General features: G+C 42.1%; 1 protein-coding gene across 1 annotated transcript; it reads right to left on the bottom strand.

Moving 5' to 3' along the window:
* Positions 1-7244: 7244 nt before the first annotated feature.
* On the bottom strand, positions 7245-11730 carry LOC120502336 (C-C chemokine receptor type 8-like). Its single transcript, XM_039709657.1, has 2 exons — positions 11598-11730; positions 7245-9364 (listed from the first exon to the last, which is right to left on the bottom strand). The coding sequence occupies exon 2, from the start codon at positions 9353-9355 to the stop codon at positions 8300-8302; it is 1056 nt and encodes a 351-aa protein (XP_039565591.1). The 5' UTR covers positions 9356-9364; positions 11598-11730; the 3' UTR covers positions 7245-8299.
* Between the last annotated feature and the right edge of the window lie 5174 nt (positions 11731-16904).

Raw genomic sequence — 16904 nt, 5'->3', positions numbered from 1 at the left:
CCATGGACCCACTTCTCAAGCTTTTCCAGCTCCCCCCAGATGGCATACCATCTTTCAGGTGTGTCTGCAGCCTCACTCATCTTGGTGTCATCTGCAAATTGCTGAGAACCCACACAATTCCTTTGATAATAAAGATATTAAATAGTGCTTGGTCCCATTACAGACCTCAGGGGGACACCACTTGTCACTGATGTCCATTGGGACTCTGAGCCACTGATAACTTCCCTCCAGACAGGATGGTCCAACCACTTGCTAATCTATCTAACAATTCACCCACTGAATCCATCTCTTTCCAACTTAGAGAGAAGGATGTTGTGGGGGCTGCTCAGATGTCCAGATAAACAACATCCATAGCTCTTCCCTTGCCCTCTCTCGCAGTCACTCCATCACAGGAGGCCACTGGGTTGGTCAGACAGGACTTGCCCCTGGTGAAGCAGTGCTGGCTGTCCTGAATCACCTCTGTGCCCTCCATGTGCCCTAACACAACTCCCAGGAGGATTCCATGTTCTTCCCAGGCACCGGGTGAGGCTGACAAGTCAGCAGTTCCCAGGGTCATCCTTCCTACTCTTTTTAAAGATAGGTACAATGTCTCCCTTTTTCCAGCCAGCTGGGACTCCACCTGACCACCATGACTTTCCAAGTATTGTGGAGAGGGGCTTGGTAACTACTGTCAACCTATTTCCTCAGGACTCTGCGATGCATCTCACTGGGTCACACAGATCTTTATGAAACAGAATTTATTAATAATATGGCCACTTCTCTGCTCCTTATGCAGTCTTTTTCAATTTTATAGCAAGGCCACTTATTTCAAATTTGCACTCTTGGCAGCAGCTCTTGATCATTCTAAGACTGCAGGGTGTTTTCCTACAGTATTCCTGAAAATCTGTAAGACTGGCTTGTGCTACAATTATAGCTGTATTTTTTCATTTCATAAAAAATTTATTTCAGTAAACCCAGGGATATATAACCTGATCACACATGTTACAGGGTGTATTAAAGAGACTCATAAAGGTGTTTCAGAAAGAGTGCCTAAGTAAGGCTATAGGAAGAAGGATGTGATGGCTGGAATCACATAAGGGAAGGGGCTGTGTAGATTTTGCTGTAATACAGACAGCAAAACATTGTAAACTTTCAAGCCTGAGCAGAAAGTGCCTTCCCTACAGTGACACAGTGGATAACAGGGGGACCCAAGACACATTTCCATTTTATACTATCTCCCTCTGAGTTGCTGTCTGAATTTGAAATTCTTTTTTACCACTCAGGACACCTCTTCCTACTCAATGTACAGGCTGCTAGTTCAGAAGTCTCATTAGCATGTTTCATCTTTTGTGAACTACTCTGCCTGGTAAAGAAATTAATTGGCTTTCAGGATCCAAAATCCTGCCTAAAGAATTTCCTTTTCACTGCCTCATGAAAAGGAAGGGTGTCACCTGGAGAAGAGCCGTATCTCAGATCTTAAGGGAGAAACTTCTTTGGAATCCACCATCCAGGGTCTTCATGTGGGTGTAATCTTCTGGGAATAGCAGAGGTGGTCCTTGACTTCTCTCCCTGTCTTGTGAAACTGGGTCTTCCTTCTGCCTTGCTCAGGGTCTTTCTGGAGTCCAAACTCCAAACTCCAAACAGTTCTAGGAAAGATCACAGAAGTCTTCCTAGGAAGACCCCCGTTCTATTTTCATAACCTGGCAGGTAAACAGCAGTTTTGAGTTTGTCATAATGGGTTTGGTGTATCCTTGTGGTGGTGAATGAACCACTCCAGACCAACCAGTGTAACTTGAGGACAAAGGCATGGTTTTGCACATATTGTTTGAAAATAATTTTAATTCTTTGTGCCTCCAATCTGGGTGCTTAGACTGAAGACAAGTGGACAAGTGTTTTCAGGCTGCCTGAGTCCCAGTTGCTCCAATCTTTGAAAATCAGGAATGGCCTGTTTCCAAAATGGCAATGCAAATAATCTGAAACTTCAAAAAGTTTGAGCAAGATTAAAATACAGGAGACAAAAAAAGATGTAGTCAAAGGAAAGGCAACACTTCATATCAGGCACTTAATTTTAAGCACCTGTGACTACATTTTGAACTGTAGCCATATTATAGAGGACAGAGCCTGTTATAAAAGACAGAACCCCTTGAAGATGTCTTTTTCAGCCATGTTGAGACTCTGAAGAAATTCAGGGGAAAGGAATTGTATTTATTGGTCTAGAAAGCATGGCCAGTGAGAAGTGACTGTGAAGGACTAGAGGATGTCTCAGACTTATTTTCTATGATTTTACTCATAGTATCTTTCCTGTATGGCTTTAATGGGCTTTATAAACATTAACTAATTCATATAACTTCCTAGGAGATAGAAGCAGAGGAAGCAGTGGGAGAAAAGTCTCCCAAAGTCAGAGACATTGCCAGGAGAAGATTGCCATTTAAAATTAGGTTCTCCATCTCCATAAAAAATTAGAATGAACAGTAAAAAAAGAGTACATAAACTTCGGCATGCTAAGCCATTGAAATTCTAGAAATATGGAAGTCTCTTTACCAAAGGGAAGAATCAAAAAAGCATGAAGAACTTCTGCAATAAAACTGTCTTACTTCATCTGGAGCTTTCTACAAGCTGTCACAAAACTACCACTGAGAGAACTAAAGCAGGGGAATCAAACCATGATGTGCTTGTATTACTCCTTATTACTTATATTATTCAGTTGCTGAATGTAGGAGAAAATGACCTTTTTGTGACAATAATGTCATGTTATGTGCACACTGGAGTCGGGCTGTGGGGATACACTTAAAGGCACTGAAATAATTTTTCTTTTTTTCTTGAAGAAGTATCTTTTCCTGTGGAGGGAAGGGATGCTGGAGACAAGTCACTAAAGGCAAAAGTACTGGTAATATTACCAACCAGTTTACCTAAATAGAAATGACTGGTCTTCAGCTATATGCCAATAAAACTATAGCAAAGATGAGACCTTGCAGTTAATCTCATTTTCTGGGCTTTCCATGGAAGGAGAAATGCTGACTTCAGTGCCTGTGTCAAACCTGTTCAAGAATTTCAGGCCAAGCAGAACAGCATGAGGGAAGGTGCATACTGAGGGAGTTGCTTTCCTGTTCTCCAGTGTGCTTCAGCTATTAATCTCATTTTCTGGGCTTTCCATGGAAGGAGAAATGCTGGCTTCAGTGCCTGTGTCAAACCTGTTCAAGAATTTCAGGCCAAGCAGAACAGCATGAGGGAAGGTGCATACTGAGGCAGTTGCTTTCCTGTTGCTCCAGTGTGCTGCAGCCACTTTTTATGATGAAATTGCATGAAGCAGATCTTTTTTGCTAAAAGAGGAATTCAATAAACATCTTAACAAGACCTGTGCTGTGGACTCCTCTCGAGCACCTTCACCCGCAGCAGCTGCCATCAGACATTTTGCTGACTGTCTTCAAGTTTACAGGGACAGGCATGTGGCAACTTCGGCTGGGCACAAGGAGGAGCACAAAGCAGACCTTTGCAAGGTCTGTTAGTAGGGAATTCTTTCTCAGCTCCTTCAGACTGGAAGGTGTAGGCTGCAGGAATCATCTGTCCCACCCTTAGCTAATCTAAGGGTTCCCTCTCTAGTCAAGGGACAGAGGCAGGTATTTGCAGAAGGTGGCAAACTGTTTTAAGTTACTCCACCTTAGGCTGGAATAAATTGCCTAGTGTATGGAGCTCTCTTTAATGATATAAGCAGCCTTAGGCAACATGTTCAGGGTAGACAGCCAGGCATTGATAAAACTTTCAGGTAACTTGAATGAAGACTTCAAGGCTTTTGGTGATGAGAAACCATTCATTTTGGAAAAAAAATCAAGTAAAATACTTTTGGTTTTTGTTCTTTGTTCTTTGGGGCCGAGGTGATTTTTTAGCAAGTAAGCCTGATAATGCTGTCTACTTCCATTGCTGAAAATGAATAGATATAAGGTAGATCTAAAGCCCAGGTGGTGGTGCACCCAGAACAGATTTGTTACGGCACTATGAAGACTGTACTCTGCTCATGCCCATGAAAACTGCATGCGCTACCTATCAGCCTGTAGTAGTTTTTTTTTTAATTTTTGAAATCAGGGAGTCTCTCCTGAGGTATAACCTAACATTTTCTCTACCTGAGAAAGAAGCTTAAAAAAATTAGGGCCAAAGGCTCTGGACATGAGCCACAGCCTGGAGAAGCTGTGTCAGAACACTGTGACAAGTGACAGGTTTGTCAGCTAGCTTGAGAATCAGTGTGAAGGAGGAGAACAGGTTGAGTCTCTAGGGGGAGAGATGGACTGACCAGCTGACACTGCAGTGCACTGGGATGGATGAGATAGGACACCCAGTTATCTTCTTCAGGCCAAGAGAAGAAAAGGAGCTGCTGACAGAGCAAGCAGCTGGGCACAGGAGTCATCTAAGGGCCACCAGAGTGGTGAGCACACCTCTGAGATTTTTGGGTTCTTAAAGAAAGTTATAGCTAGGCACGCTTCAGAACTTAGTGGCATTATGAGGTCATTTCAGCAGAAACTGCAAACCACAGAAAGTTTTGTATCTCACTTCTGGGTTAATTTATTAATGTGTTTGGGGCTTGCACTGGATAATGTATTTTGCTACAACATATTTCTAATGACAAGAGCAAAACCCGCACAAGGCAGAAGGTGGTGTGAGGTGTGTTTCTGTAGCCAAGGTTTTAGTGTAAGGACTACAAACAGTTGAAGTGTGAGGCCACAAATGAGCAATGTCATTGATTTTGGCTATTCCGGCTATCCTTCTTTATAACTGGAACTTAAATAAGAAAAGGAGGTAATACATACTTCTTTCCTGGATCTTTTTAACTCTAATGTCAAGCCCTAGGAAATATTATGGAATTTTCCACTGAGTGCTGTATCCTGTCACACTGAATTCAGTGGTGGATCTAAAATATGTGGCAGATTTCTCATAACCCTAGTACAGGGTGGGCAAAATGGAGGACATCTGAAATTCAGTCTCACACCTTCTTAAGTTTGGGCTATCCCATGGTAAGTCAACAGACCTGAGGAACACTGTGAAAGCTCTGAACTTGGCAATCATGGCTGGAGAAAAGCCAGGAGGAATCACAAACAGCACCGCAATATACATTATTATTTTGCTTTTCTAACTGTCAGTGCACCTTTGCAGTGCTTTGCCCAGCATTAGTATGCTTCACTTACTTTAAAGTTTTGGGAGGTGTCTTTGAGGATGTGCACATTTGGCTAAGAGGCCTTGGAGTAGAGCAAGGTCAGACCTGCACAAAGTTACAGTGCCACAGGCATCATGCTACAAAAGGACAGAGAAACATGAGACAGAAAAGCCAGTGAAACATGTTAGATGAAAGTCAAGAGTCAGAAAGCTCAAGCCCTTCAGGACACAAACAGTTCAGAACCAGGCAGGGAAGTTACTAAATGTGAAAAGTGATATTCAGTAGTTTAACTGGAAACCTGACATCAACTGTTTCAATGCAACTTGTTCTCTGGAGAAACTGTAATTGCTTTGGATGTGCAACATCTCATTAGATCTGTTCTACAAACAGCAATAATTTCCTTATTCCATCCTCTTCTGAACAGTGATCAAATTTCCACTAATTTAGTGGAATAAGATTGAGCTATCTATTTTGGCATATATATTCACAGTATCACACCAAGCCCCAGGAAATCTAGGTAGCATTAAACCTGACTATTACTTGGTGCTTTTGCAGTGGTATTTGCAGCTGACAACATCTGAGCACATGAAAACTAGCTGATCTGGTTATGAGTTGATTGCAAAATTCCTTTTACCAATTTTACTGTGTCAGAACCTTGAAACTGAGGAAATAGTGCAACTGCTACCTGCTTTATTCCAAAATTATTACACCTGCAGAGAAAAGTAGATTGTTGTTGACAAGTTTCTGCCTTAAAAAAAAGAAAAGTATAATTGAAGAAATGGCATTACCAGCTCATTACTATTATTATCCTGTGAATGTAGTTCTGTTTTCCAAAACTCTTTCAGTGCATACATATGCAAAAATTTTGAACATTGTTTAGTGTCTCCATAGATTCTTTCCATCACATAAGTCTTGTGGTCCAAACCATTGTAAATAAAATTTCATGTTTAGAGAAGAAGCACAATGCTTCTGAGTGCTTTGCTGTGTACAAGTGCTTTGGGGTCATGCTGGGTGTGTTTGTGTCTCTGTTCTGGTAGTTCTTACAACAAAAGGGGCAAAATACCTACATGTATCATTCCTTTTCACAGCCACATTATACAAAGGAGGAGTCTGCTGAAGGGAAAAGTGTCCTCAGAATCTGCAGTCTGGCTCTGTCGGAGACTGGCTGTGCTTGGGCAGAGGATGTGAGGCTTGGATCTACACTCCTGCATTCTTAAACACCAGTATTTTAAAGACAGCAGTGGAAGATGGGGCAAAGAACTCTTCAGGGAGCCCAGCAAAGCACTTTTTTTACTCTTTGATTAAGGCTTCACATATCTTTTGGACTAAGTTCTGCTACTGCACACAGAGCATTATTTCAGTAGAAGCTGTACCAAAAAAAATAGAAACCAGAATTTGACCTTTGTCTTGTAACCTGGAGAGAATCTTACTGCTCATTGGCAAAGTGACAGTGAGTGAGGGCTGGTCAGACAACATTTCCATTATCCCTTCTTCTCAAAATATCAGTTAAAGCAATATAAGTTCTCTGTCTTGTCCCTTCCTGATCTGAAATATCAACAGGAAAAATTATGCTAAATGTCACTGAATATTTTAAACTAAATACTTTCATCCAAACTCCAAAATCTGGCCACAGAGAGAAGATACCTAACCTGAGATGCTGACCCATGTTTCTTTTCAATCATTAAAGACCCTATGCAGTCCAAAAAAAACCACAGAAATGCACTAACAGAGAGCTTTATTTCTAAATAGAAGTTTTCTGTGAAGTAAAACAATATCATAATTGAGTTGCAGGACATTTCTTCTCCATTGGGGAATAAAACCTAGAAATGTTACTCATGCTATCTATAATAAAAGAAAGAAGTATTTTCTATACCATATAGTCAATAGCAAGAAAATTGTGGCACCAAGGTTAATTTTTTCTCTTTTTTTTTAATTTTTAGGAAGGATAAAAACATGAAAGGTAGAGTTAGGAAAATATTTAAAATTTTTATTACCTTAAAAAAAATAAAATCTTTGACAATATTCAGGCTGTTTTCCCTGATTTCAGGTGTTCTCTTGATTAACTTTTAAAAATGTGTGTTTACAGTAATACTACCATAACATAAATGTTATTTTTTCCCTGTGATTTTTTACTGGGACTTGGAGAACAAACCTTCCTCAGCAGAAAAGTGGAGATAAGACTTATTTTCTTGAAGAGCTTCAGGGTGCCTCTCAATTCAATCAGATGCATTTATGTGATACCCACTCAAAAATGCACAAAGTTTCCTTATCCTAATCGAGGCTTGTGAGTCATCAGGCAGAATATCAAGAACCAAGACAAGAAAGGTGTAGCTAATGTTTATTTGAAGAAAGCATTTATAAAATGGCAGGAAACGGAGACATTTGGGAAAAGAGAAGGAGCCTGCTTTGCTACAGGCAGTTTCATGATGGTTACATTTAGCAGCGAGAGCTGGAGGCTCAGAGTCAGAGCTCCCACAGCTCCAGGGGTGACGCAGAGCCCCCACCTGCTCTGAGGAAAACATTTTCAAGTGTAGGATCCTCCACGAGTGATCAGTATAGGGGACACCTGGAGCCATTGTTTTGTTATTTTTGGAGGCATCACTACCAAAGGCTGCTCTGGGTGACAGCACTTCCAAGGATTCCAGGGCTGTGTCCCTGGGACCATCCCACAACAAGCAGGGTCCTGTGCTGAGGGGGCTTTTTGTCTGGGATCTGAGGCAAAGGGGAAGCTGTGACAGTGTCTGAGGTGATTCTCTGTTTGCCATATCAGGTCATGCCATGCCTGTCCACTTCCCACTTTCCAGAGGAGTGTCACACACTTGTCCCAGGGTTGTAGGGATTCAGCTTCCACAAGGCACAGCATACTTGGGGTAAGGCAGAAGGGACTCTTTTGTCAGAGGAGAAAAGAGATACTAGAGGAATCAGCCTGCTTGTATTAAAGGAGCTCTAAAACTTAAAAGTTATTCTGTGTCAGTATATGGCCACCGTTTTACAAACACACTGGTTCTCTTGGGAAATCGATGTCACAAATTCTTATGTGGCAGGCCACAGCCTATCCCAACAGGAGGCACAGGCATATTGCATGTCCCAGGGGATGCTGCACACGTGGTGCGACCTCAAGGACCACAGCAGACCTTTGGCCAGCCCCTTCACCAGCAGAAGGTGGCTCAGGTGTGCTCACAGAACCCCTGCACTGTCAGACCAGCCAGAGAGCTGGGAGGGTGCCGAAAATGACTGTCCAGCCCCAGCACCTCCGGCAGGGCTGGAGAGAACGCGACCACAGGACTGAAGGAGTCCTTTGAGATGGGCCTTGAATGTCACTCCAGCGAAGGCGTAGATGATGGGGTTCAGGCAGCAGTGGATGAAGGAGATGGTTTCTGTCAGCTGCAGGGCCAGCGCTATCTGGGAGCTGGCCTTGCAGTCATTGATGATGTGCAGGCTCTGCAGAGAGTCCAGGAACAGCGCGATGTTGAAAGGAGTCCAGAAGAGGAAGAAGACGATGACGATGATGAAGATCATCTTGATTGCCTTGACCTTGTTCCGGTTTTTGCATTTTTGCAGGTTTTTTAGTATCTGAGTGTAGCAGCAAACAAGGATGCTAAAGGGAATCAAGAGGCCCAAGATATTGACTGCAAACTGAGAACCAACCTTCCAGGTATTGTCACCTGGGGGGTACATGGGGACACACTGCAATGCCTGCTCAATCTCCAGCTCCTGGCTGAACATGATGTTGGGTACAGAAGCCAAGCCAGCCAGCAGCCACAGGATCAAGCTGATAATTATGCCACAAGTGGCTGTCCGTATTCTCATGGCATAGACAGCATGGACAATTGCTATGTACCTGTCTATGCTCATGAGGGTTATAAAGAAAATGCTGCTGTAAAAACCTATGTAGTAAATGCCAGCCATTATCTTACACATGGCATTGCCAAAAACCCACTGGTCTGAAGCGTAGTGGGCTTGGAAAGGGAGGGGCAAAACGAAGAGGAGATCAGAGGCTGCAAGGTTCAGCAGGCAGATGTCAGTCATTGTTGTCAGCCTTTTCCTGGTCAGGAGAACCCAAAGGACCAAGGTGTTTCCCAGGAGGCAGAAGACAAACACAAGGCAGTAAAGAATTGGCAGAAAGAGGGATTTAAACCTGCGAAAGTTGTTTCCTTCGCTACATGGAGCAGTGTTTTCATCATATCCATAGTCATATTCTGTTGTGCCAACGAATTGGCTGGTGGGATTCATCTCAGATACCTGTGCAGGAAAGAGAAAGGATTAGAAATGTCTGGCTGTCCTGGCACAGCACTCCCACGGTGGGTTCTACTTCTGTGTGGGCTGTGTTGAGCCTGTGGATCAGCCTCCAGGCAGAGGGTGACGGCAAAATGCAGTTTTGGTCTCACTGGCTGGATAAGAACAGCTTTACCACCCAAAGGGCTGCCCTGCAGCCTGCTGATTGTTCCTACACATGTGTGAGTGTGAGCTCGGGGATGCTCTCTGTTTTTCCTGAAACTGCTTGAGTGCCAGTGGACCAGTCCCTCATCATTAAAATGATGGGGAAAAATTCAGGTCTCTGAATAGTCACAATGATTAAAAAAATACAAATCCTGCATCTGATCTAAGGATCTCAATTTTATTGTTTTCCCTTGGGTGCAGAAACTTTTTGCCTGTAGCATAAAAATCCCCATAAGAGTGTTTTGTTGATGAAGCTGTCACCAAGCAGCATAACCTTTTTTTTAGCAGAGCTTATCAGGGCTAGGTACTGGCACAGAGTGCAGAGACATGCAAGCTACTTTTCCATGGGTGGGTCCCGGATTGCATACAAAAAGCTCTGCAGCAACAAGGAGTTCACAGGGCTGCACAGCAACACTTGTAGTGCCAAGCTCTGAGCTGCCACCAGCCTCCAGGGCAGCTGGTGAGCAGCTTGGCTGTGCCTTTTGCCACAACACAGCAGCTTAGTGCTCCTGCCTGTTCTGTCCAACTTCAGTTTTCTAGCACAGAGAAAACCAAAACATTAGCAGGAGTGGCTCCTTCTCTCTCATTTCTGAAGAATGGCAACGAAGGTAGCCTCAAAATAGTAAAATAATCTGACATGCTCTCCAAGACTGACTCAGTGCTTCAGCCAACTTTTTCATTGTTTCAGATGTCAGTTCATGACCCTTATAAAAGCAGATCAGGTTTCCAGACTTGACTGTTCACATTTTAAGTGATGATTCTTTCAAAATAGTTTTATTTTTCACTAAGGCATTCATTTTCGCTAAGACATTTGAAAGCTTAGGCTCTGCTGCACCTCTGGTGCACCTGCTTACAGGCTGACCACATCTTGAAAGAGCTTCAAAGACACAGAGTTTTGAGGAAGGAAGAATAACTTGTAATAATCATTGCTGTTAAGATGAAGTAATAACATGAATAGAAGTGATAATTCTATAGAAGTAGATGATGTGCTCTTTTGAATTAAAGATTGCTGCCTGGAGATACAAATAGAGAGAGAACAGTGAGAACTTTTTGTATTGATAGGAAGGAATCACAGTTCACCCCTTCTTGGCTGGCCATGCCACCTGTGGGGCGAACAGAATGATCTGTATGTGCAGCCCAGAGGAGTGCCAGTGTCCATCCTCTGCTCCAGGTAAGGATGCTGCTCATGCCCCACTGACCTGCCTCAGCTTTCCTTGGAGCACCAGAACTGTTTCAATTGGTAAGCACAATGCAGAGAAAACTGTTACAAGTACAGCATTCAACCCCACAAGAATTCCTTGTCCAGAAATAACAAATAATGAGAGAAAAGCTGCGCTGCAATCCACATCGACAGTGTAGTTCTCTACTACACTGAGCTCTTAGCTGTAGCTAGGACATCTGCATTATTAATTTTAACTTTGTATAAGGCGTAAATCTTCAAATATTTAGTTGGTGAGTGACTAGATAATGTGACTCTTCTTGCAGCAACAGATAAAGGTAGAAAATGTTTCCTGCTAATGCTTTTGATGTGTGAAACTGATATACCATGACTAAGTGATGCAGCACTGGTTCTCGCTTCTTTATTGTCTGTCAAGGACCTCTTAAAAGCAGTGCGTAGATTCAACTACCAAAACTAAAAAATGAATATATTTATAAAATGGTATTCATTGAACAACAATGAATACCGTGTTATAAATATATAGATCTATAAACGTGTAGATAGATATGTAGAGATACATAAATCTAGATTATAGCTAAAAAGCATCTACTTCCAGAAAAATTCAAGTGTTTTTCCTGGGCTAAACAGAGACCACAGATGTTCTACTTCAGGCCACCCTTATACCATTAATGCCTTCAACAGCTCCCAACCAGGCCACAGCATTTCCCATTTTCTCCCCTCTCCACATCACTCAGCAGAACAGTCCAACTGGAAAAGCAGTTTTATGGAAGGTATCAAGGGAGAGGTGGCTGCTGCAGGTCCCCTTGTTGCCACAGCCAGCCCAGTAATAGCACAGTGAATATGGATGAGCTTTACCTCTGACAGCAGGAAGCCTCTACTCTCTCAGATGGCCCTGGCCCCCTTCTCCTTGTGCCCTGCTGCTTGGGATCAGGGTTTTCGAGGTTTACTTCACCTTCTCTTGGCTTGTGCAGAGGGCTGAGAATTTGTGTTATGTGGCTGTCGAATGGGCAGCTGTCAGACACAGGATTGGCTTGGGGACAAATAGAAGATTTTGTATCTGTGGTAAACAGGAAAAGAGTGAGGGGGGTATCAGGCACCTTCTTCGAAACAAAGATCAAATGCCTCTCTTCTTTAACACAGTAATGGGTCTTTTTAACGTGTTTGATAAACCCCACTTCTCCACAGCCCCACCTGATTTACGGGAAAAATGTTAAAGTTCACATGTCTCCATCACAGGAGACACCCTAATAAATTTGCAGCTTTTTACAGAAGCTGATATATAATTTCCAGTTTTAGTTAGCATTATTTTAGTTTTTCATTTTCTTCAGCTAGTAACAACTTGTATCCTGCAGTCTGTTTATATCCCTACCCATTAAAAACTCATTAGTATTTTGAGCAAAAGAACAACTCAAAGCTACTGATACCACTTAGCCATAATTTTTTAATCAGTTCTTATTTAGTGGGGTATTTCAGTTTCTTTGCTACCTTGGGTTTTTTTTTCCAAGTTTATTTTGTTTACTTGAGGATGCAAAAGGACAAATATTGAAACAAAGACAGTTTTGATATTTTGTATTTTATTTAATTGCTTTAAATTACTTATGCTTAGTGGAACACTGAAATTGTCCATTGTGGAGCTTTATAAGTCAGACAAATGAGACACTTTTCATGCATTAATCTCAACAGGCACAATTTTCCTGACATTTAGGAGCACAGAGAATACCAGAGGTTCACTCAAGAGATCCCAAACGAGTATGTGGCAGATCCAAAACGCAATTTTTACTGAAGTTATTAGCATGTTCTTTGGTTGCAGGTCCAGCCCAAAGTACCTTTACAGGTCACTGATTGTTGTTGCATAAGTGAGTAGTGAAAGAGTCTCAAAGAGAAGAAAAGCTAAATACTGCAGGGGGAAAGAAAAAGAAAAGTGAGAAAACAGGCTGGAGGAAAAAAGCAGTAATGCAATGAAAGACCTGGTACTAGTTGATAGCACAGTCAGAAAAAAACCTGTCCTGTGATGAGGTGTTCAAAATAGTAACAGTGACCAGGGCATCATCCTGCCTCCAAGTACCCAGCTGGTCTTATTGCACAAGAGAGACCAGCTCCTCTTATTCTGTTCATATTTTTTTCAGAACTAATTTTTGAAAATTGTTGCAACAGAGCTTTATTTTATTGTGTTCTATAGATACTACCTATATGATTAATAATCTGTCAATAGTATGTCCTGGTGTTACAGACACATCATATGACATATTGTAGCTTTATCCTATTTAGGTTTATTTATATTTGTTTAAAAATCAATAAGGTCAGCTTTCATTATTTCTTAGGAACAAAACATTAACAAATTAAAGATGCTTCCTCTTCTATCATATGCTTTTTTGCAATAGTTTGGTTGATAAACTTAATACATATAAAAAATAAAACAATAGTTTGACATTAAACCAATAAAAGAATAAAACTTTTCTTCATTTTAAAACATTTGTACATATTCTAAAATTGAAAAAATCTTGTATTTTTTCTTATTTTCTGCTGCACAAATTATGATCTTGCAAAAAGATTTCAGTTCATTCAAAATGCATAATTTAATTGGGAAATCTCCCAGCTGTGTACTTTTACCAGCCAGAATTCGGCAACGGTCAGGCAAAGAGAAGCACGAAGCTGGGAGAGGCAGTAGGGAAATGCTCCATGAGTTGCAGAAAACTGGAGCAAGCAAGAAGATGCAGATGAGCTAATAAGTGAGAAAAAGAGCTTAAATTCAAGAGAACAGAAGCTGCAAGAGAAGCGAACAGTCCTGGTGACTGATATGTCTGGGCTGGCTGCTGTGCTTTGGGCACACCAAGGCACATGGATAACAGCTTGGTAATAAGGAGAGAGAGAGGAAAAAATTGATGTGGTGTCGGTGTTTTGGAGAAAAAAGTAAAATTATGGAGTCTGATGCAACATTTCCAAGGGTATCTCTGCTGTGTCTTGGGAAGTGATATACAGGTGTGAGTCCCTGGCCCTACCTGCCTTTCAGGAAGGTTTATGTGCAGCTGCTTCTGTGGTGGTTGGTTTTCCTGACACACAGCTGAAACCTGAGCTTTTCTCAGCAGAGAAAGGGAATTTTTGAAAGGAAGAAGAGGATGTAATCTGCCAAAAGGAAGGAATGGAGTAGAGATGAGTTTAGGAAAGGGGCTGGTTTTGACTGGCAGGCGTGAGCGTGGGTGGGAGGTAAAACACACAGGGATGGGATTTAGAACTGAAGAGAATGTAATTATGATGTTGGCTGAAATGGAGATAATTACAATGATGAAAACTAATAGGAGATGCCTATGTTGGGGGACAGGGAAAGCCCACAGACAGATTTTCTTCTTCCCATGTTGAGCCCTACAGGCAATCCAAGAGGGCCATGGACAAACCCTGCTGAGCTGAAGGACAGTAGAGACAAATAACCACCAGTGTGTTCACAGATGTGGGTGCTGCAAGATGCAGGTGTGCTGAACTTCCCTTGAAAGCTCAGAGGAAGATATCTTGTGGAGGGAGGAGGAGAGGTACACATTTCCAATATCCTTCTTATCAGCTATGAGCCAGGATGTAAGGACTTGTATCCTTCCCAACACTTTTTCAGTCTGATACCAGAGGTTCACTCAAGAGATCCCAAACGAGTATGTGGCAGATCCAAACCGCAATTTTTACTGAAGTTATTAGCATGTTCTTTGGTTGCAGGTCCAGCCCAAAGTACCTTTACAGGTCACTGATTGTTGTTGCATAAGTGAGTAGTGAAAGAGTCTCAAAGAGAAGAAAAGCTAAATACTGCAGGGGGAAAGAAAAAGAAAAGTGAGAAAACAGGCTGGAGGAAAAAAGCAGTAATGCAATGAAAGACCTGGTACTACTTGGTAGCACAGTCAGAAAAAACCTGTCCTGTGATGAAGTGTTCATAATATTAACAGTAACCAGGGCATCATCCTGCCTCCAAGTACCCAGCTGGTCTTATTGCACAAGAGAGACCAGCTCCTCTTATTCTGTTCATATTTTTTTCAGAACTAATTTTTGAAAATTGTTGCAACAGAGCTTTATTTTATTGTGTTCTATAGATACTACCTATATGATTAATAATCTGTCAATAGTATGTCCTGGTGTTACAGACACATCATATGACATATTGTAGCTTTATCCTATTTAGGTTTATTTATATTTGTTTAAAAATCAATAAGGTCAGCTTTCATTATTTCTTAGGAACAAAACATTAACAAATTAAAGATGCCTCCTCTTCTATCATATGCTTCTTTGCAATAGTCTGGTTGATAAGTTATTAATACATATAAAAAATAAAACAATAGTTTGACATTAAACCAATAAAAGAATAAAACATTTCTGCATTTTAAAACATTCGTACATATTCTAAAATTGAAAAAAATCTTGTATTTTTTCTTATTTTCTGCTGCACAAATTATGATCTTGCAAAAAGATTTCAGTTCATTCAAAATGCATAGCTTAATTGGGAAATACCCCAGCTGTGTACTTTTACCAGCCAGAATTCTGCACAGTCAGGCAAAGAGAAGCACGAAGCTGGGAGAGGCAGTAGGGAAATACTCCATGAGTTGCAGAAAACTGGAGCAAGCAAGAAGATGCAGATGAGCTAATAAGTGAGAAAAAGAGCTTAAATTCAAGAGAACAGAAGCTGAAAGAGAAGCGAGCAGGCCTGGTGACTGATATGTCTGGGCTGGCTGCTGTGCTTTGGGCACACCAAGGCACATGGATAACAGCTTGGTAATAAGGAGAGAGAGAGGAAAAAATTGTGGTGGTGTCAGTGTTTTGGAGAGAACAGTAAAATTATGGAGTCTGATGCAACATTTCCAAGGGTATCTCTGCTGTGTTTTGGGAAGTGATATGCAGGTGTGAGTCCCTGGCCCTACCTGGCTTTCAGGAAGGTTTATGTGCAGCTGCTTCTGTGGTGGTTGGTTTTCCTGACACACAGCTGAAACCTGAGCTTTTCTCAGCAGAGAAAGGGAATTTTTGAAAGGAAGAAGAGGATGTCATTTGTCAAAAGGAGTGAAAGGAATGGAGTAGAGATGAGTTTAGGAAAGGGGCTGGTTTTGACTGGCAGGCGTGAGCGTGGGTGGGAGGTAAAACACACAGGGATGGGATTTAGAACTGAAGAGAATGAGCTGAAACCTGAGCTTTTCTCAGCAGAGAAAGGGAATTTTTGAAAAGAAGAAGAGGATGTCATTTGTCAAAAGCAGTGAAAGGAATGGAGTAGAGATGAGTTTAGGAAAGGGTCTGGTTTTGACTGGCAGGTGTGAGCATGGGTGGGAGGTAAAACCCACAGGGATGGGATTGAGAACTGAAGAGACTATAATTATGATGTTGGCTGAAATGGAGATAATTACAATGATGAAAACTAATAGGAGATGCCTATGTTGGGGGACAGGGAAAGCCCACAGACAGATTTTCTTCTTCCCACGTTGAGCCCTACTGGTTCTCCTACAGGCAATCCAAGAGGGTGACGGACAGACAGAACCCTGCTGAGCTGAAGGACAGTAGAGACAAATAACCACCAGTGTGTTCACAGATGTGGGTGCTGCAAGATGCAGGTGTGCTGAACTTCCCTTGAAAGCTCAGAGGAAGATATCTTGTGGAGGGAGGAGGAGAGGTACACATTTCCAATATCCTTCTTATCAGCTATGAGCCAGGATGTAAGGACTTGTATCCTTCCCAACACTTTTTCAGTCTGTGAGTAGCAAACACCAAGCCCTGAGTAACACAGGGGCTACACAGTCAAACCTGAGTTTTCTACCAAGCCAAGACACAGCCTTTGTAGTTCACGTGAGGAGGATAACAAAGAAAATGTGGTAAACCAGCAAGAGTGTTAAGAGAGGAACACAGAAGTTAAAGGTCATCTGCACTTGAAAGTGCTAAACTCTGGCGGAAAGTGGTGCAGAGAGGCTGCAAGGTGGCAGGACAGGCAGTGCAAGGGCTCAGGGTGGTAAAGCAAGATCATGGAAAGGATGTATCTGCTACATACAGACAACCCAGTGAAGACATGGCCAGGGGAAAAGAGGATTTTCTCACCTTCAAAGAGTACAGCCATATGACAGCAATATTTACCCCCTTGGGCTCAAGTGAGTTTGCTGCTGAGGCACTGGGGCTGTGGACCTGGCTTGCTGTGGGAGGAGAGACAGGCAGCTG

The sequence above is a fragment of the Passer montanus genome, unplaced genomic scaffold (assembly GCF_014805655.1).
Source record: "Passer montanus isolate IOZ18808 unplaced genomic scaffold, ASM1480565v1 scaffold10, whole genome shotgun sequence".
NCBI classification, from domain to species: Eukaryota; Metazoa; Chordata; class Aves; order Passeriformes; family Passeridae; genus Passer; species Passer montanus.
Note: the sequence above shows the minus strand (reverse complement) of the source record. Positions and strands in the feature narration are given on the sequence as shown.